Source organism: Tursiops truncatus, chromosome 8 (assembly GCF_011762595.2).
Source record: "Tursiops truncatus isolate mTurTru1 chromosome 8, mTurTru1.mat.Y, whole genome shotgun sequence".
In the NCBI taxonomy this organism is placed as follows: domain Eukaryota; kingdom Metazoa; phylum Chordata; class Mammalia; order Artiodactyla; family Delphinidae; genus Tursiops; species Tursiops truncatus.
The window spans coordinates 4,466,342-4,485,453 of NC_047041.1; the positions used below are offsets into that span (position 1 = coordinate 4,466,342).

The window sequence follows — 19,112 nt, forward strand, 5'->3', positions numbered from 1 at the left end:
GTGGAATGTCCAGGGAGTGAAAGTGGTTTGGTTTGCTGAGAGTTACAGTATCCCTGAAAAGAAAATGGGAGAAAATGTTAGAAAGCAGACTGGAACCAGATGAGGAGGCCTTTAAGAACTTGAACTGAATTTGGTAGGAAATAGAAAAGCATCACACATTTTGAGGCAGAGGGACAACTTAATCAGACCTTGCTCTAGAAAGATTAAGAACAAGCATGAAGTAGATTAGAGGGAAGGCGCACAGACTGAACTGCGATCACTGAGGAATTACTTAAGTAGTTCAGGGAAGAGCCCAGAGGAAGGTGCCGTGAGTGGCACTGGAGCAGGGGTCTGGGGAAGGGTTTGGTGAGAGCGTGGGGCTGGGATCTGAAGCATGTCTAGTCTCTGAACAGTGGACAATATCAGCTCTATTTCAGGCCCTCCAAGTGCTATTTACTTGATGTTGTCAAATTCTTAAGGGAACTCCCTTTGGTTTTGAGGGGGAACTCTGTGTCCTAGACAAAAATAGAGAAAGAGATAGGCAGAGTTCTGAGCCAGGTTCCAGAGCTGAGCCCAGAGTTAGGGTGAGGAGAGGTTTAGGAATAGTCGTGCAAGGAAGTTACTTAGCTGGGTGGCCCTTTCATAGCAAAGCCTGGCTTCTACTAAACCAGGTTGGTAGGGTTGAAATTTCCAAAGACATTTCTCACGTCCTGCTTTCCTCTGCTGCTTACATTCCTTCTACTTTCCTTCAACAGACACTGAGTGTCTGCCACACGAGACACTTCCAGGCACTGCAAGCACAGCATGGAACGGAACAACAGAAACCTTGCCCTCGTGGGGTTCATCATCTGGGTGGAGGGGAAGGGGTTTGGCCAGCACTGAAGGTAAAGTGTGGGGGTGGGTAAGGGAGCAGTTTGATGGCCAAGGTGAGAGGATGGCCAGTAAGCCAGGTCCAAGCAGGTGAGGGTCCACACACAAGGTCAAGGGCGCTACCAGGCATGTTCAGGAGGGAGGCTGGGCTCCCCACCCACTCCTCTGTGGGAAGAAGCCAGAGCAGAACAGGATGTGCCTGGAGATTAAAAAGGGACATAGACTGAGCATGGAGGATGGAGGAAGTTTGTTTCCACGTGTAACATCTTTTCCTGGACAAACTCAGAAGAAGTCTATTTCCCCAACACAGGCCAAGGAACAGGTGCTCTAAGTTAGAAACTGAGCTTAAAGGCTGGATACCGGCAGCAGCTGTAGATTTAACTTTTTAACGCAGCTCGTTGTATGTATCCAGATTTTTGGCTTCTAAGTTCAAGGTGCTGTTTAAGAGACCTGCGTGTATCAAATACCCAGACACATCCTTTCCTACAGGGGGATTGACTCTCACAGGCTCCTACGTACACGGAGCCCGGAGATGAGGTGTAGGCTGCCAGCGTGTAATCTCCATGGACATAGGAAACATGAAGTGGCTTTTGGAAGACGGTTGCTCTTCCCCAAGAACCTCCCGACGTGAGGAGATACGCATAACTGCCCTGGAAAGTTTTATCAAGTGCCTTTTGAAGAGGTACAGCAAGGAAGGCCTAGGGAAAGGATGAGATTTAAACGGGGAAACGTGCATATGCGTGGAAAAACCAAGCACCGATTCATCCAGTCCTGCCCAGCACGTGCCAGGTACATCCATGCATAATTTCTACCCAGAACAGGGGTTCCACAGCTCCCGCGGCCTCCCAGGTACGACCGTGTGACACCAGTGAGAATTCAGATCCACTGTCCAACGTGGCAGGGCCTTCCATGTGGTCCCAGGAGAGAGGGACTGGTACAGATTAGCTTTGGGGAAGGTCTAGCTTTGCCTTGCACGTTTTAAGTGCCACGAAACATTGATGTGTACACGCATACATACAAACACACACACGAGAAGTAGGGGCAAAGGAAGAAGGGAGGCTTCCGTTTCAGTCAGGGTCCATCTGCAGTTCTGGTCTCCCCATATCAGGAGTCCTGCCCGCCCAGCACCTCCTCCCTGGGGCTGCTACCAGGCCCGCCCTCTGGGGGCCCTGGGCCTGCACCCCTGAAACAATGGGACCAGAAGCTCTTCTGTGCCCCACCCCTCGCTGTCAGCAACAGCCGCCATCCCAGAGCCAAACAGTTGGAGCCCCTTATTTGCCTCTGTTGACAGGCACCAGGTGTAAAAGGTTTTTCCCGTTTGCTGAATCCCTTCCCACCTGGACTCTCCCAGTCACTGGGGGTTTTTTGTTTGGTTTTAATTTTTTGGCCACGCCGAGTGGCATGCAGGATCTTAGTTCCCCGGCCAGGGTTTGAACCCGCACCCACCATAATGGAAGCGCGGAGTCTTAAGCAGTGGACCGCCAGAGAAGTCCCTCAGTCACTGGTTTACCCCAGCTCTCGTGTGTGTCAGTGGATTTTCCGGCTCCTCTCCCATCGTAAAGTGTAGGTTGGAGGGGTGAGCAGAGCCAAGAGCAAAGGAAAAACCCAGCAGTTCGTTCTGCCCAGCGACCCCCAGGCTCCAGTGGGAACCAGATACCTCCTCGGGGCTCAGCCCACAGCATGGCCCTCAGCGCCCGCGTGCCTGCACCTCGGACCGGGGTTGGGGGGGGCTCTCTCTGCTTCCCCACACGTCACTCCAAGTACGTTACATAAGAAGCATAATCTGTTTTCAGTGTAGACGTGGAAGGTTGGTCCTTGCTTCCCAGAAGTTACCCATAACGAAGTCCCATGAGTAATAAGTAGAAAATAGGGATTTTCTAATCCCAAGGAGGATGAGAAGCATGTGGGGAGGCCAGGGCTGAATGTAATTCAGACTCAGTCCAAGATAATGTTAATCTAGGGTGACAGGAACATGTGGTAACAAATATGCTTAAGACCTTTCCAGGGCCAAAACCTCACCTTTTAGTAGCTGCACATGGGTGAGGTTTTCATGAAACCCTCAGCTCTGCCGCCTTCCTTTTGAAGGCTCTTTCCCTCCTGTGACTGACGCACAGGACAGGAGCGTGTGTGGGCTCGTGAGCCGCTTACCTTCCCAGCCTCGCTTTCCTCCTGCCCACCCCCATGCCCGAGCCTGGCAACACGGTGAGAGGTCAGTCAGTGAGGAGGGACGAATACACATCCTGGAAATGGGTCCATAATAATGGCAGTCTGTCCTGTCACAGATGAAAAACAGGTGTAACACGAACCTCAATACGCTTCCTACCTTTCACTTTCACTCTCAGTGATGGGAGAAACACCTGATTATGAGCTGCTCGTGGGGGAGTGAAGCTCTTCATCAGCTTCCCTAGTCCGTGAAAACGGCATCAGTGAGGAAAGCCGGACGGGGATCAGTGTTGACCTTGGAGACGTGGAACGTTTCCAGGTACATTAAGTGGGAGGAAACCCACATTCTGGAAAAGGCGACCCGAGGAGTTTCTGGGGGCCCTCTATCCCTCCCCCCGACCCCAAGAAGAGAGGAAAGAGGACGCTCAGTCCCCCTGGCCGTGACCATGACGCCCGAGTTCCTGGGCCTCCCATAAACCTGCTCCAGCCGAGGAGTCTGCCAAGGACGCCCGCGTGATGCCAGCCCTGAACGCGCTCCAGAGTCACGTAAGCGAGCCCTGCTGCACTTACGGAGCTGGCCGTCCAGCGCCTGCCAGCCTCTCCAGGACGGTGAGTTTCCCATGGTGGCCACTGCCCATGAAGTTCGCACTCTGGGGTGAGGGGTCGGGAAGAGGAAAGGCAGCACAGCCACTGGAGAGCCGCCTTCACAGTGGGCCCAGACGCGGTGTTTCCACGCTTGGGAACACAGGGTTCCACATCTGGGCTTTGCCAAGACTCACCATGAACTGGGTGGGAGGAGGTCGTGGAGACTGGCGGGGCACCCACACCTTTCTTCCAGACCGGCTGCTTCAGCGGCAGTGCCTATGGCGTGCAGGGCGTGAGCGCCCCCTACTGCTCTCACCTAGAATGATCCCCAGGGCAGGGACTCGAAAGAATCTTTGCCTTTAAGCCAAGCTTACAAAATATTTATTAAACCTAATTAAAAGGCTTTTGTTTAAAATAAATACCCAGCGAAACAGTTCAAACTGTTAACCACTCGTTTATTTTTCAAAAGCCTTTGAACTAGAACAAAATGGATTGTCTTTTCAGCTCCGGTTGCGACATTCCCCCAGGTCCCAGTGAAAGTCCTTGTCATTGGTGACCCAGAAACATTTCTGTCACCCCACCCAGGCTCATTCTGTGGCTCCTTCTTTGGGACTGGAGAAATCTGAGGAAGGGGATTTCCCTGGACGCAGCAGGACCCCGCAGGCCTTCTGTCAGTCCTCCTTTTCCAGTCACTTCTCCAAGCCCAGGTGCCCCCATCACTTTGGGCCTCTGTTCCTTTTGCTTCGGCTTCCCCCAAGGCCAGCCAGCATTCAGCAGACATGAATGGCTCAAGGGAGGAAGCTGAGGGCAGAAGTGACCCTTCTGAGTCACAGGTCGGAGCACGTTGTCCAGCTGCCCACAGCCAAGACCTCAAGGAAACGTTCTGTCCCTCCATTCCCCACTAGCCCTAGGTGGAGGAATAAGAGAAAGCAGATGGTTTGGCCCCTGAGAAAGGGAAATGCCCAGGGGCTGCCGGGGGTAGTAGCCAAGGAAATAGGAACGGGAAAGATTTTGAGACGCTGAAGGAGCCCTTTCAGAGCCCCGCTAGTTCATTTTGGCCTTTTCCACGTGTGCCTAAGCCACGGAGCTGATCGCCTGGCAAGAGGCCCTGGATCCTCCAGGCTTCAGGTTGGGGGTGCCCTGCCTCTGGAAGGCAGTCCAGGACTTAACTGCACGGGCTTTGGAGTCCAGCGGCTGGGTTTGCATCCTTCCTCTTCTCTTTCTGAGGAACCTTGAGCGAGATGCTGTGGGGAGGATGCAGTGATGTGATGCACACGAGGCACTCGGCACGCACTGCCCCGTTACTGACACTTCGTAGATATCACTGGAGCAGCTGAGCTGCCGGACCCTCCCCAGCGAGGACAGCGGCGGGACAGACATGTCGGCAGGGTAGGTGTGCATAGCAGGTTCCTACCTACCCGACCTCCAAAGCTTCTTTCCAGCTGTGAGGTTGAATGGAGGTGTCCTTCCAGTTCTAAAAGGGCAGCCCTCAGGCAGCTGTTACCCCACTGAGCAACTGGAGGGTCACAGAGGCCCGGGGAGGCAAGTGGCCGGGCCCTGTGACCTCACACCTCCTGGGAATGTGAACTCCCTCCCACCCACCAAGGGCCCCCGACGGGCTCCAGGACCTGCTTCCCAGCGTCTGCAAGGCCAGGCCCGACGAGCCTGAAGCAGCCCTCATCCTACAACCGCCCTGTTCCCAAGTCACAAAGGGCGCAGGGCGACCCTCGGCAAAAGCCTGTCGAATCCATGACTTCTTTCCTCATCCTTTCTTCTGGCTGGTATAAATAAGCCAGTTTTTAACCGTGTTTTTGCAAGGGTCATGTGTTCCAAACATAGATTTCAATTTTTTCTAGTCTGTTTCTACACATTTTTCTTGTCCTTTTAAGTATTTGGACAGTACCTAGGTTATGAAATTCAAAGAGGTATCTGATGCCCTGTTTCCTTCGGGAGCTGTTGTCTGACAGAGAGAGAGAGAGAGAGAGAGAGAGAGAAGGAGGGAGAGGGAGAGGGAAGGAGAGAGCTCCCCTACCCTCCTCTCGGGACCTGGTCCTTCTCCTGTCCCCCAGCCCTCCCACACACACACCGTGTACTTGCAGCTCTTTGGAAAAAGAACACGGGCTAAGGGTGGAAGAGTTTTCTTTTCGAGTTAAACAAGTCTGTATGAAGTTCCAGAAGAGAGGTCTGGCAGGGAGACTGAATTATTCCTGACCACAGGGGCGTGGGCAGGGAAAATCGTGATAACCTCAGGGTGAAGGAAGCGTGTGGTGGAGGAAAGCACAGAGCCAAGGGGAAGGGCAAGCTAAGTTTGCACCCCAGGAAAATACACAGCCCTCCCGCTGGAAGATTCTGAGGCAGCGGAACAACCAGACAATGGAGTTGATTCCACCTCGCCTGGAAACAGCTGTGGACCCTGACTTTTTAGAAACAACTGGAGATGAGGGGAAAAGGCAGAAAAACAGCCTCGGAGCTGCAGGTGCAGGGCGATGGCACAGGAGCGCGCAGCCCTCTGGAGAAGAAAAGGGGGAAACAGATAATGAAATGAACTGAAATCCGAAGAGCTGGGGTTTCTTCACCAAAATACAGTCATCACTGTAGGCATATCAGACCAGAAGCAATCAGCGCGTCGTGCAAGTGCTGATCTGAGAGTCAAGGGCTGCTTTCCTCAGCATCTCTCTTGCGGGGAGCAGGGGCGTGGGGGGCGAGGACAGCCAGAACATAAAGGGAATCTGGACCCAGGCCCCCCTCACGCTCGGCTGGCACCCAGGTCCCCCTTGCTCCCCCTTTTCCTGTTGTGCCAGAGGCGGCTCCCTCTCCTCAGGGAGGAGCCTGTCCACGCCCAGGCCTAGAGGAAGCATCACTTGCTCAAAGCCCCTCTGACGTCTTCACTCCCCGCTGTCAATGCCGTGTTTGTCACCTTGTGGAAGAACGGTTGGAACGATCTTCTAGGTCAACCCGAAGACGTAAAAGCAGGTGATAAATGTTCATATTCCTGCTTGGGGGCCTGCTCTCATCATCTGAGTGGTATTTGGTGGCTTTCCAAGCTCTGTTCCAGATTGCCACCCTGAGGAACCCCAGCCTGGTGACCTGAAAGCAGTTGCCCGGACCCCCTTCCAACAGACACTTCCCCCTTCCCTCCCTCGGCCCATCACCCTTACCGGACGAGTTGAAATGGCACGAGGGCTGATGCAAACCCCCCCACGCTTTGGGCCAGGTGGACCCCAGGGACCCAATAAACAGCGGCATCCCACCTGGGCTGGCAAAGCAGATGGAGAACGAGTGCACTGCCCACCTGGAGCAAACCCCTCACCTGGAAAATAGCTCTCACGGCAGGGAGGCCTCGTGACCAGGTCTTTTGGAGTTCCCCAAAGCAAGGGGGACTCGAGCCTAGGGGCTGGCCCACAGGGTCTCTGAGAACGTGGCCCCTTCATTCTACCCGCGAGAAGTTCCTTCCCTCGTGAAACGACGGTGTGTGAGTAACAGAGTCTATGGGGGACAGAGCCTAGGTGCCCGGGTCCTAGGAGACTAGATTGGGACCTTGGGCAGTTACTTACACTCTTGGCGCCGTGGTTTTCTGTTGTAAAGTGGGAACGACCATAGGGCTGTTGTGAGGTTTACATCAGACAAGTAAGGTGGCTCTTTCATTAGATGGTAGGTATGTTGGAGCTTCAGTGTTCCAAGAAACTCAAGTCTGAGAAACACCAGCTTTAAGGTCCAATCTCCCTTACGTGTGGCTGCAGGTGTGCAAAACACACACACCCTCGTGATTCCAAGCCTGGGAAAGTGGGAGGCCTCATTCCATCACAGAGAGCTGAGGGAGGCCCCCTGAATTGAATCTGTGGGCATGCCACGTGCCCCAGAGAGGGGGAGGGTGTCCTGTGGTAACAGCCAGGCCGTGTTTCCAGGACCGGGAGCTCAGGCCCTAAAACACAGCCCTGCCCCTCCCCCAAGAACGCGCGCGCGTGCGTACGCGTGCGTGCGTGTGTGTGTGTGTGTGTGTGTGTGTGTGTGTGTAAGAATGTACCTGCCCACGGGCTGCAGCATCTGTCAGTTGTGGTAACGGGTATCGTTCCACGCTTGCTCCTCCGGGGGATAACACCCACCTCCTGCCACTGGTCACCTCTGTCCTCAAACCCTAAACCTCTTTTGACCCCGCCCTGGGCATGTTCATCCTCTGGGTCCCAGAGCCTGAGGGCCAGCAGGCCCCTGCCGCAGGGAGGGGTGGGTGCGGGGCCTCCTGCTGCCCACCTGTGACGGGGCACGAAGGGACTGGAAGCTGCAGGAGACAGCCTTCCGAGAACGGCTGTGCCTGGGGTCCGTCCCAATCCACCTCCCCACCCTGCGCAGCGAGGGCCCTTCTCCCGTGACAGCACCTTGGCCACCGGGAGGCTGGCGGCCTGGGAAGCCCTGCGGTGCCCCCTGGTGGCTGAACAGCTTCCCTACGCCCTTGTGGTTCCCGCCCCCCCGCAACGCCCCGCCCGGCCCTGGGTCCCTGCAGACTGTTCCTCCTGCAGAATCCAGGTCTGGATCAGATCCCTGTCCACGAAATAGGATGAAACATTGACTGAACTTCCATTTTAATGCTTGTGATTGGTGGCTAAAACAAGTGAGACGCAGGGTAGTTTGGGGGACCAGAGAGATGGCTCGTTTCAAGATCCTAGCAACTAAAACAGGCTAGTCAGTCAGGAAAAGGCCTCACAGTGGTTCGTTGAGCTTTTGTGGGGACCCAACCGAAGGCAACAGAGAGCATGAAGCCGAGGCAGCGCCTTGTGCACAGGCCCGTGTGCCTGCCTGGGGCAGCGCTGCCTGGTTGCCTGGGTGCGGTCGCACGAACGGCACTGCACCGTCGTGGGCCTGGCTGCGGCCACAGCAGGCTGCACGGGCGGAACTGAACTTGCTCACACTTGGAGCTGGAGTTCTTGAACTGGACATGAAAATGTGTGCGGAACAGTTTTGGTCACTAGTCTCTCCCTAGGCCTGCACCCGGGTGCAGGAAGCTGAGGCGGTGGCTCAGGGCTGGTGCTGGCGCCGCTGCCCTCGGCAGAGAGGAGCAGACCCGGGCCGGCTGTTACTCCTGTCGTCAGCCCTGACTGTGCTCGGGCCTCTGTCTTCATTACAGCTCGAAGACGAGACTGACTTCCCACTAGCTAAGGAGTCTTAGCCGATTCTTATCTGTGGTCAGAAGTAATGCTGGATTTGGCTCCACAGTTTTTTGAAAGGCACTGATGCTTTGTTTGGTTTCCAGGCGTCAAATGTTTGTGGCTTCCAGGACCCTGCCAGGACCGCAGGACACGCCTGCAAAGCGCAGTGCCGGGCACCTGGTGGGCACTCAGAGATGCGGATGCTCTTAGCCCTGTGGTTCGTCAGAATCACCCGGAAGGCTTGTTAAAGCAGACGGCTGCGCCCCGCCTCCCAGAATCTCTGACGCCGGAGGTCTGGGTGAAGTGTGAGAATTGAGTCTCTGCGACGCCCCAGGTGGTGTGGATGCTCCTGGCCCCGGGGCCACGCTGTGGGAACGCTGTCCTGGATGACCTGCCCAGTCCCAGCCCGGACATGCCGGTGAGACCCCTGAGGCAGCGGGGTGACCCCAAAGGGCCCCAGGAGGATAACAATGAGGCTGAGAAACCACCATAGACTGGGACAGAGGGCTGTGGAGAGGGAGCCCCTGTGCCTTTAGGGGACAGTGAAGTCGTCTCATGACCCCGCCTGCGTTTCTGACCTGGGGAGAGCGTCTTCTGGACCATGTCAGGTGCCGACAGGAGAGCGGTGCTGTGGGTAGGCACAGGCCAGGCCTGGCTGCCTGAGGGGCTCTCACCCTTGGGAACCAGACCACAAGTGAAGCCTCTCCCTACACACCAGGTATGTACACTCGGCACCATCTGCACAGGGTCTTCTGACAGCACCTTCATTCTCCTACTCCCCACACCTGGGCAAAAATGATACCCTTTCCCTTCCCTGGAAGGAAAACCCAATGTGGATGCTTGCACAGCTGTCAAGACAAAACTTCTCCCTCTTTCCAGAGGGTAAGGCCCTCAGGCTAAAATGAAAGAGGCAGCTCACCTCCTCCAGGAAGTCTGCCCAGATTGTTCCCTTTGGTTTCCAAAACACATAGAGAGCAATGACCATTCAGTCAACAAATATGTGTTAGCATCTTCTAGGAGCTGAGCTGGCGATACAGCAATGAGCGAAGACCACCCACCCTCCCTCACACGGCCATCTGATTTCTCTTCCTAGGTCTGCTGCTATCCCCCAGCCCCAGCTCGTACAGAGCCTTGGCATATGGAAGGCCCTCAAACATCTTCTCAAGAACTCCCTGAGCCCTCCCCAGATCCTCGTCTCTGTCCCTCTGAGTCATCCCAAGCAAGAAGGGAGAGAATACTGTAATTTACTAAGGAAAAATCAAAGGAGGAAGGACAGCACTAGACATGGGAGAAGCCTCAAGCGAGGCGGCATCATCGGGGCCCACGCTGGACAGCTGTGAGTTCACGCACACTCTCGTGTCCAAGTGTGCAAGCGCAGGCGCACAGGTACACACACACACACACACACACACACACACACACACAGCATTCGCGTGACCATGTCCCCACCTGACCGAAACCGCCAGGACAAAGCTCCTCCCCCATCGCAGGGAGCGGCACCCCGTCCCACCCCTCCTGTCCCGGCACCAGGCCCTGTCTGGGGAGCTTCAGGTAAGGGAGGAAACACAGCCCTGTGCTGGCCTGGGGACTGTCACAGGGCACTGTGGTCCCCACTCTCAGCCTGACTCCAGGCTCTGTGCTGAGGGGAATTTAAACCCAGTTTCTTGCTGCTGGGGCTAGGGGAGCCCATCAACTCCAGTAAGAAAGAAAAATTACCTAAAAAGAAATAAAGTGTTTTATTCATACACACAAATATACACACTGAACCCCGCCCTGGGAGCCGGCAAAACATTCGAACCTTGGACCCGGCTGACTTCCAGGTCCCTCAGGCCTGGATTTCCTGAAGCAGGCGACCCTGGGAGCCCGTGGTGTCCCACCAGCCCCGCCCAAGGGGCCCCAAAGTCCAAACAAGAGCTGGTCCTATATCTGAGGCAGACGAAGCCAGCCTTCCCTGTATTCGAGGAAAAGAGCCTCCGGCCCAGCGTGGCGCCAGGGCCGAAAGGCTGTGTCTTCAAACCTCCGGCCTGGCACTGCCAGGCATCCTCCCCTCCCCTCCCCGAACACGCTTGGGAAGCTGGGGGTGTGGGGTGGGTGAGAGGCCTGCGGGCGCGTCTCCATCTCCAGAGGCTCGGGGATCAGGTCCCAGTCTGGGTTCCGGGGGCCAAGCCGGGGGTCCGGCCAGCAATCCCGTCTTCAGCCCGCACGTGCGCACCTGGGGTGGCACCTCGCCGCTACACCCCGGTCTGCTGTTTAATCCAGTCCCGAAACACGGAGAGCCTCGTGTACACGCCTGGCTTGTCCCTCTGCGCGCAGCCGTCGCCCCAGCTCACCACGCCGGCCTGGAACATCCGCCCATTGGCCTCCGGGCTGGACAGTGGGCCCCCGGAATCGCCCTGCGGGGAGACCAGGCCTTGGCACCGAGCCCCGCCGCCCCGCCCCTCCGCGCCGCCCCCAGCCCCGCCGGCCCACCTGGCAGGCGTCCACGCCGCCGCTGAGGTAGCCCACGCACATCATGCGCGCGGTGATCTGCTGCGGCAGCAGGCGCTCGCACGTGGTCTGGTTGATGACGCGGATCTCGCCCTTCTGCAGGATCAGCGCCCTGGTGCCTGGGAGGCAGCAGAAGCGGGGGACAGGGCGGGAGGGGAGGCCGGCAGTCAGCGGGGGGACCCGACCAGCAGAGCCCCCGAAATAGCGCGGATGCCCGCGGCCCACACGTGGCTAAAACCTGAGGGCACGTCTCCAGGATGGGATGCTGTGCAGCGGGGCAGAGTGATCAGGCCGCGCTGACCATCTGTCGGGTGAGGAATCCGATACCCACCCTGGGAAGGCGTGTGATAAAGGGAGGGACAGAAGGACGGCCACGAGGCCCCCCCCATCCCACAGCGGTTGGACTGCGGGCAGAGCTGTCAGCCCCTCACCCCAACTTCACCTCCACCCCTGCTCACCTCCCTCCTGCGTGTGGCCCCAGCCGGTGACCCAGATGGCCTTGCCGGCGGGGAAGGCATGCGCGGCGTCCGGCAGGCAGATGGGCCGCACGGTAGCGCTGTACTCGGCCGGCTGCTCCAGCTGCAGCAGCGCGATGTCGTAGTCAAAGGTGAAGTCGTTGAAGAAGGGGTGGGAGATGACGCGCTGCAGCCGGCGCTCCTGCACCCCGGGGGCGCTGCGCTTGCTCTGGTCGTGCAGGCCCAGGAAGGCGGTCCACATGCTGTGGTCAGAGTACCTGCCGGGGGCCGGAGGACGGGCGGAGAGGGAGGCCTGAGCCGGCGCCCTCGGCCCCGTGCCCTGTGCCCCTCGACCCGAGCCCGCGCCCACCCCAGGACGATGCTCAGCTGCCCTCGCTTATCTCATTACCAAAAAGATTTCCCTTCTCATTAATCTACCCTTCCATGGAAGGGACACATCCATCCAAATACTTCTCTAACACAGCGGTACATACTTTAAGTACCAGAGGAGCTGAAAAGTAGATGGAACTTCACCAGGTTTGTCGTCGGCAGCGGGATGGTGCAGCAATTCTGACTACTGTGTATGGGACGACTGAACCAGTAAAAAGACAAGACCCTGGTGTTGCTGGGACCCAGTTTCCCACGTGGGAAAAGGGAGACACCAACAGGCAGAGGCGGAGGAGAGAAGAACCCCATGCTGCTGACATGCCATCAGAGCAGGAAAAGCTCACGGCTGTTCAGAAAGATGATGGCCTCAGAGCCATGGCATCCCCAACAGCAGACAGAACGTGGCTTCTGACGATCCTTCCCCATGGAAAGGAACCAAGGCTCCTTGGAGGAGTGGCTGATTTCAGGTCTGGAGCAAGCAGCACATAGAGTGAACCAGGAATATACTGTGTTACCAGAAGTGAGTGGGAGCTGGCACGAGGGCGGGGCCAGTAGGACAAGGCTTTCACTAGTCAAGATCTGGCTCATCTGGACACCAAAGTAAACTAGGGGTTAGAGCGCTATACGTGATAAACAATACAAGAAGCGGAGGAGAATCTGTCCTGAAGCTAAAAAATAATCTCAAAATAATTTATAAGAAGAGAAGGAAAGCTGTGCTTTACAGAAAAACACCAGCTAATAAATACAGAAGAAATGACACAATAAGTCATATTTCACACCTTCCACAGCAATAACCGATACACGCAAGAATCATCAACAGATGCTAAAAACCACTGGGTAACAAGATAGCCACACTGGGACTTCCCTCCTGGTCCAGTGGTTAAGCCCGGGTTCGACCCCTGGTCAGGGAACTAGATCCCGCTTGCGGCAACTAAAAGAAAAGATCCCACATGCCGCAACTAAAGATCCTGCACGCGGCAAGGAAGATCCCGCATGCCGCAACTAAGACCTGGTGCAGCCAAATAAATAAATACGTAAATATTAAAAAAAAAAGATACACACACCAATTCAAAGCATCACCCAAGAGTCATAACCAACGGGGGAAGCACCTTTATAAGCACTGGTAGACACCACCCTAACCAAGTAATCAGACTTATCTCCAAATCATCACCACTGATGGGGTATTATGTACTTCCTGAGGACACATCACCTATGCAGTGTTTCCTGACCAGAAAAAAAAAAATGTAACCTAACTCTAATCATGAAACAACAACCAAAAACAACCAGATCGAGAGACATTCTGCAAAATAACATCCTGGACTTTTCAAAAACGTACTGCCACTAAAGAACAAAAATTAAAAGGCTGGGAGAGACCGTTCTACATTTTAAAGAGACGAGTCAAAACTAATGACTTAAAACAAAGCATATCCCTTGACTGGATCCTACATTTTTTAAAAACCTATAAATACTGGGAGAACTGGAGGAATCTGAAATGCGGACCATATGCCAGCTAACAGTGCTACGTCAGTGCGATCGTTTCCGGATGCGATAACCGTATGGTGGTTACATGGGAGGGTTTCCCTGTTCTTGGGAGACGCCGCCTGCCGTCCTCGGGGAAGAAGTGCCACGATGGCTGCGCCTAACTCGGAAATGGCTCAGAAAGGGGTACGTGAACGTCTAGTGAAGCACAGCTTAGCAGTGATCTGTGTGCTCGAGCCCGCCGATGAGTACTGTGTCCGACAGCAGAAGGAATCTGAGAAGACTTCAGTGTCAGTCACCAGAGAGGGCCTGGAACTTCCAGAAGACAAAGAAGAGAAACAAAAGCAGGACAAGAAAAGACAGTGTGAAAACTCCACAAGGTCATGAAGGACCTCTTGGAGAAAAAAAAGCCCCAAAGCTGGTCGTGTCGAGCCGACTGGTGACATCCCCGTGCTGCATCGTCACAAGCACATCAGCTGGACAGCAAACACAGAAAGAATGGTGAAGGCCCAAGCGTTAAGAGGCAACTCAGCAGCGATGGGTTAGATGGCGGCAAAGAAACACCTGCAGATAAACCCCGGCCATTCCGTCAAGACCTAAGGCAAAAGGCAGAGGTCGACACAGCCGACCACGCCAAGCACTCTTCTGGCGCCCGACGTGTTACGTCTTCTTATCCCCCAGCCAGTCAAGGTGGTCTTGGGCCACCGTCTGAACCCAGCAGCCCATGCCCTTGACCACGAGATGCCACCTCTCGGTAACACCCTGGGATCGCTTGCTGACTCAGAAATGTGTCCAAAGTACCTGCACTCCAGGTCCTGGCACACTTCCTCCCTGCCTGTCCCTGCTCACAACCCTCCCTTTGTCTGGAAGGTCTGAGTCACCTGGTCCACTGACACCCTCACGTTTCAACAGCAGACCAGACACCCTGCCCATAAAGGCACTCCTAGCAGCCACCCTCCCTAGCACTCAGGGGAGCTCTAACCCACACACTGGGCCCTCGGCAGCCTCCCCCCAGCTCTGGCACAGCCCTTACTACGTGCACATGTGTATGGCAACTTGTCCCCCTACCCTGGGACGTCTGGAAGTGCAGGGACCAAGTCTAATTCAGCTTTCTCTCCCGGTGCCAATGGTAGCAATGGTTGTTGAGGGCATTAATGGGCAGAAGTAAGACTGCTGAGCAGGAGAAGATGAAGGAAAAGGAAATGAGAAATGAAAAGGTGAAGCAAGGGAAAGAGGAAGAAGCCGGGCAGGGCCCAGGGGCAGGTGCTTCAGGAAGTCCACGCACATCCCAGCTCACCCTGCAGACGGGGCTAGGAACGGGGACGGTGGCGGCTGTGTGGGTGCAGAGGACCCAGATCTTGGTTTCTTCTCACAGAATGCCTAGTTCTAGGGCTGGACCAGGAAAATACAGGATGAGCCTAGAGTACCAGGTGGTGTCCGAAAGCAAGGAGGTGGCTCAGAAAAACAAAAGAATGGGGGCATGTCCTAGGGAGCTGGGCGCCAGCCTGGAGAGCTCTCAGTGGTCGGCTCTGGAATAATCTAGCGACAGTAAACAACACGGTATTGGATTACAACCCGAAATATAAATATATGCACGAGTCCCTACAAACATAAATAGATGATTAAATAAATACATGGGAGAGAGGGACAAAGCTTCCTTACAAAGCAATTCCACACTGACTCATTTTCAAAGAATAGAGTACAGAAGGGGGAAACACTTCCGAGTGGAGAGAGCAGTCATCACCATCTTAACCAGATGACCGAGATGAGCTGAGTATCACCAGAGATAAGCCACGTTGACATCATTTACCTGCTGATACAACGTGACTTTCTTCCAAACACTCATGACCCCAGTCTAATCACGAGAACAACCTCAGATGCATCCAGATGGGGGCACTCTACAGGGCCCCTGGCCTCCAGACTGTCCAGGTCACGAAAAACACACAAAGACTGAGAAATCGTCCCGAACCAGAGGAGACTGGGGGGACAGGACAACAGACACAAAGGGGGCACCTGGACAAACTCCTGCAGCAGAAAGGATGCTGGTGTGAAACCGGTGCCAGGGAGCCTGCGGGGGAGCCCAGGGGGAGCCCCGAGGCAGCCCGGAGGCAAGTTCCTAGTAAGGGACCGTGAGTTTCTCGTGAGTTTCTCGTTTCTCGGTGCTGACAAAAGCAGCATGATAACATCAAGGGCAAGTGGGCGGGGATATGGGGAAACTGCGTCCTATCTTTGCAGCTTGTCCACACTTCAAAATGGTAAGTTCATTCTAAAAAGTCTGAAGTAAGCTCCCATCACCCCAAGAAGAAAGCGGGTCGCTTCTGCCCAGAGTGGAGTGGAGTGTGACAGAGTGAGAAGAGCGGGGCAGGCTGGACCAGGCTGCACTTCACCAGCCCAGCAGCGCCCGGGGTCCACCACTGACCCCACTCCCCCCAAGCCTCTGCTGTTACATCACCCCCAGCACGTGCACCTGTCTGACCGGCCCCAGTGTCTGGCCTTAGGCCTACATCATGCTATGGGTCCTGTCTGTCCCGGAAGTCCATGGTGGTCCCGCTCTCTCTTGGCCAAGGGGCGACCGTGGCACCCTGGGTCCCCTTCCCACGCAGCTGCCCGTGGCAGGAGGGCAGGCGCCCGGCAGGAAGGCCCTGGGTGAGGGGGACCCCTGTGCCCGAGTCTCCAGGAGCAAGCTGTCCCCTCAGTCCCCCTCCCGCAGCCGATGGCCAGAGGGCCTGGGCGGGCTGGACCTAAGTCAGAAAGAGCCCCGGCGCTGGGCCACCTGCTCCTGCTAAGCCTGGCCCTGCCCACCCGCCCTGAGAGGCCGGCATGGCCCGGTGGCATGCTTGGTGCCCCTCCCTGCACCGGGCTCGGGTCTGCCGTGGACCTGAGGCTACGATAGGCTGAGCATCTACTGTGCGCCAGGCACGGGCTCAGCGCTTCAGGTGCGTCCCCGCGCTCCCTTCTCACACCTCTCAGCGTAAAAATCACAGCGTCACCATCAGCACCCAGGAGCCTGAGGCCTAGGAAGGTGAATAACTCGCCCACGGTGGCCTGGCAAGCCAGGGCCAGGCGGTGAATGAAAGGGTCCCGAGGGGTCTCCACCGTGCAGAGGCTGACTGCACCGGCTCTGGAATCCACACACGTGGGCCCCAGTCTGGCTCTGCCTCTTAAAAGCTGTACCACCTCAGGCAAATGTCCTTACCTCTCTGACCCTCCGTTTCTGTAAAACGGGGACGTGTTCAGACCCGTCTGCCTGGGCTGTTAGGAGAGGCACTGAGATCCCGCTGGACAAGAGGGGCACCCAATAAACACTCATTTTTATTACTTCTGTTATTAAGCCCCATCCTGGGGGGTCTGCCACCCCTCCAGTCCCGGCCCTGCCTCACCTGGGCACAACTCACAGACACAGGGCCTTTCCACCCCAGGAAACATGGAGGGGCGCCCCACTTAGGGCCGGCACGAGGCCTCCCCGCTCCGGCCCATGGCGTACCTGAATCCTCTGTGGTTGACGAAGCAGTGGGCGGCGGACACCATCCAGCTGGGGGAGATGAGGGAAGCCCCACACACGTGGCCCTGGCCCCGGGCGTGGAGGCTCACCTGCCAGGGCCACTCACCTTCGTCCGCGTTCTCACCCCCGACAACCCGAGACTGCCTGGAGAATGACCGCAGCCCACAGTCTGGGAGGGGCAGAGACGGGAGTCACAGTGGGGCACCAGCCCCGCCACCGGAGCAGCAGCCGGGGCAGCCACCTGGCCCCTCTCCCTGCCCCCAAATTCAAAACCCTCACTCCCCACCTCCCGCTCCTGCACAGGGGCCTTCAGACATCTGATGGTTAGCTTAGATTTAATTTGGGTGTCATTTGCCCAGACTTTCTTGTTGCATGCGGAAGGACACAGCTCTGAGGGAAGAGCAATGGGTGACGTGAAGTCACAGAACAGCTGCTGCTTTGCTCACATGTAACCTACGGCCAGCGCTTCTGAAATACACAAGAGGCTGCAAATTAAAGTATGGGCGGGGTGGGGACAAAACCCTGCCGAGGGCTCCAGGACTTGCCCCTGTGGCCAGGTCTACAGAGCGGGGGTCAGCCCAGCACCGCGGCCAGGACACCAGCCCTGCCACAGAGGCCCTGACGTACTAGCCGCCCTGGGCCTTGCCTCCAGGACCAGAACTGCCTGTGAGGCAGTGCCTGGGTGCCAATCAGCAAAGTTATCCTTTCCTCCAGGCAGACACACCCTCTCACCAGGGCAGAGCTGGGTGAGTGAAGCGCTGACATAATGCCCACCTCCGTATGCGCCTTGCACAGTGAACAACCTGCACAACTGTATGCGGCAGCCCTGCTCACCACAGTCCTTCTCATCCGAGCCATCGATACAGTCCTTCTTCCCGTCACACTCGGGGTTGCCCTTGCTCACACAGAGCCCGTCGAGGCAGCGGTAGGTGTGTTTGGTGCAGGTGACGGTGCTCACTGCTCACGGAGGAGGACGCAGGGGGAGGGAATCAATCTCTCTCCCGAACCCAGGCTGATGGTCCCTCCCCCTCACGCCCCTCTTGGGCCTGCCCCCTCATCCGCACCCGTGCCCAGCCGACACCCTTTCTCGCACACTCAGTGTGCAGGGCGGTCTGTGTGTGTTGAACTCTGGACCCGCTGCACGTGAGTGTGGCAGGCAAGCGCCCAAGGGAAGGGGGCGGGGCCTGGCCTCACCGTGGTGGCACTTGGCCTCATCGGACCCGTCCCCACAGTTGTCCTTCCCGTCACACTGCTGGCTCTGCGGGAGGCACTTCCCGTTGTTACACCTGAAGGTCTCGGGCGGGCAGCCTGGGAAAGCGCAAGGACTCAGCAGGGGCTGGCGGGTCAGCAGAGGGCCGCGGGGAGCCCAGCCGCCACCCCCCGCCCCACTCACTGCAGCCCTGCTCATCACTGCCGTCCTCGCAGTCCTTCACGGAGTCACAGACCCAGAAGAGGGGCTTGCAGAGCTTGTCCGTGCATGTGAACTGGTAGGTGGCGTTGCATTCTGGAGGGGCGAGGGGCCGCAGTTAGACACGAGGCTCACTCAGCACCCGCTCTTCCCAGGAGTTGGGGCACTGCGCTCCTGGGGACCACGTCCTGCCTAGCTGTGGAAGCTGACTCAGCACCGCCTGCTCCAAAGGGGGCCCCCAGGAGCCCGAGGAAAGGCGGCCTGTCGTCTGCCCCGGGCCGGGAACAACCTCCCCCACCGTCTCGGGCCATCCCGCCGCAGGGTCGGTGGCAGAAGTCGGGCACAGCAAGGGCAGAGGATGCCCGGGTCTGGCAGCCCCGACTCACGGCAGTGGAGCTCGTCGCTGTGGTCGGTGCAGTCAGCCCAGCCGTCACAGCGCAGCTCCTCCTGGATACACCGCCCTGTGTTACACATGAACCTGCCCGGGCACGCTGCAGAGAGACAGGGCAGGCCTCAATTCCACGACCCCCAGCCCCGCCTCCAGCTCAGAGGAGCGAGGCTGCAGCTGGGGGTCTCCAGGTCCGCTGAGCTGTGACAAGGGGCTTCCTACAGCTAGCGGGCGAGGGCCAGTCGAGGTCCCTCCCCCTCCCCCCATG

The 19,112-nt window shown here is 56.9% G+C and overlaps 1 protein-coding gene and 1 long non-coding RNA gene across 6 annotated transcripts in view; one reads left to right on the top strand and one right to left on the bottom strand.

Moving 5' to 3' along the window:
* The first annotated feature begins 856 nt into the window (after positions 1–856).
* On the top strand, positions 857–13,120 carry LOC141279295 (uncharacterized). The gene is made up of 5 exons (XR_012333261.1): positions 857–1,638; positions 3,192–3,621; positions 4,825–4,986; positions 8,843–9,456; positions 9,832–13,120. It is a non-coding gene; the product is annotated as an uncharacterized lncRNA (long non-coding RNA).
* The window catches only part of ST14 (ST14 transmembrane serine protease matriptase), a 39,944-nt gene continuing 31,282 nt past the window's right edge, over positions 10,451–19,112 (bottom strand). For 3 of the 5 annotated variants that reach the window (XM_033861790.1, XM_033861792.2, XM_033861794.2), the window contains exons 12-19: positions 18,843–18,947; positions 18,442–18,552; positions 18,243–18,356; positions 17,823–18,005; positions 17,031–17,217; positions 11,684–11,958; positions 11,208–11,344; positions 10,451–11,131 (exon numbers count right to left, since the gene is read on the bottom strand). In XM_033861790.1, the coding sequence (XP_033717681.1) occupies positions 10,970–11,131; positions 11,208–11,344; positions 11,684–11,958; positions 17,031–17,217; positions 17,823–18,005; positions 18,243–18,356; positions 18,442–18,552; positions 18,843–18,947 (1,274 nt within the window). In that variant the 3' untranslated portion in view covers positions 10,451–10,969. Of the gene's footprint in view, positions 11,132–11,207; positions 11,345–11,683; positions 11,959–16,742; positions 16,825–17,030; positions 17,218–17,822; positions 18,006–18,242; positions 18,357–18,441; positions 18,553–18,842; positions 18,948–19,112 lie in introns of those variants that run through there. The other 2 variants (XM_033861793.1, XM_073807980.1) reach the window with 2 other exon arrangements.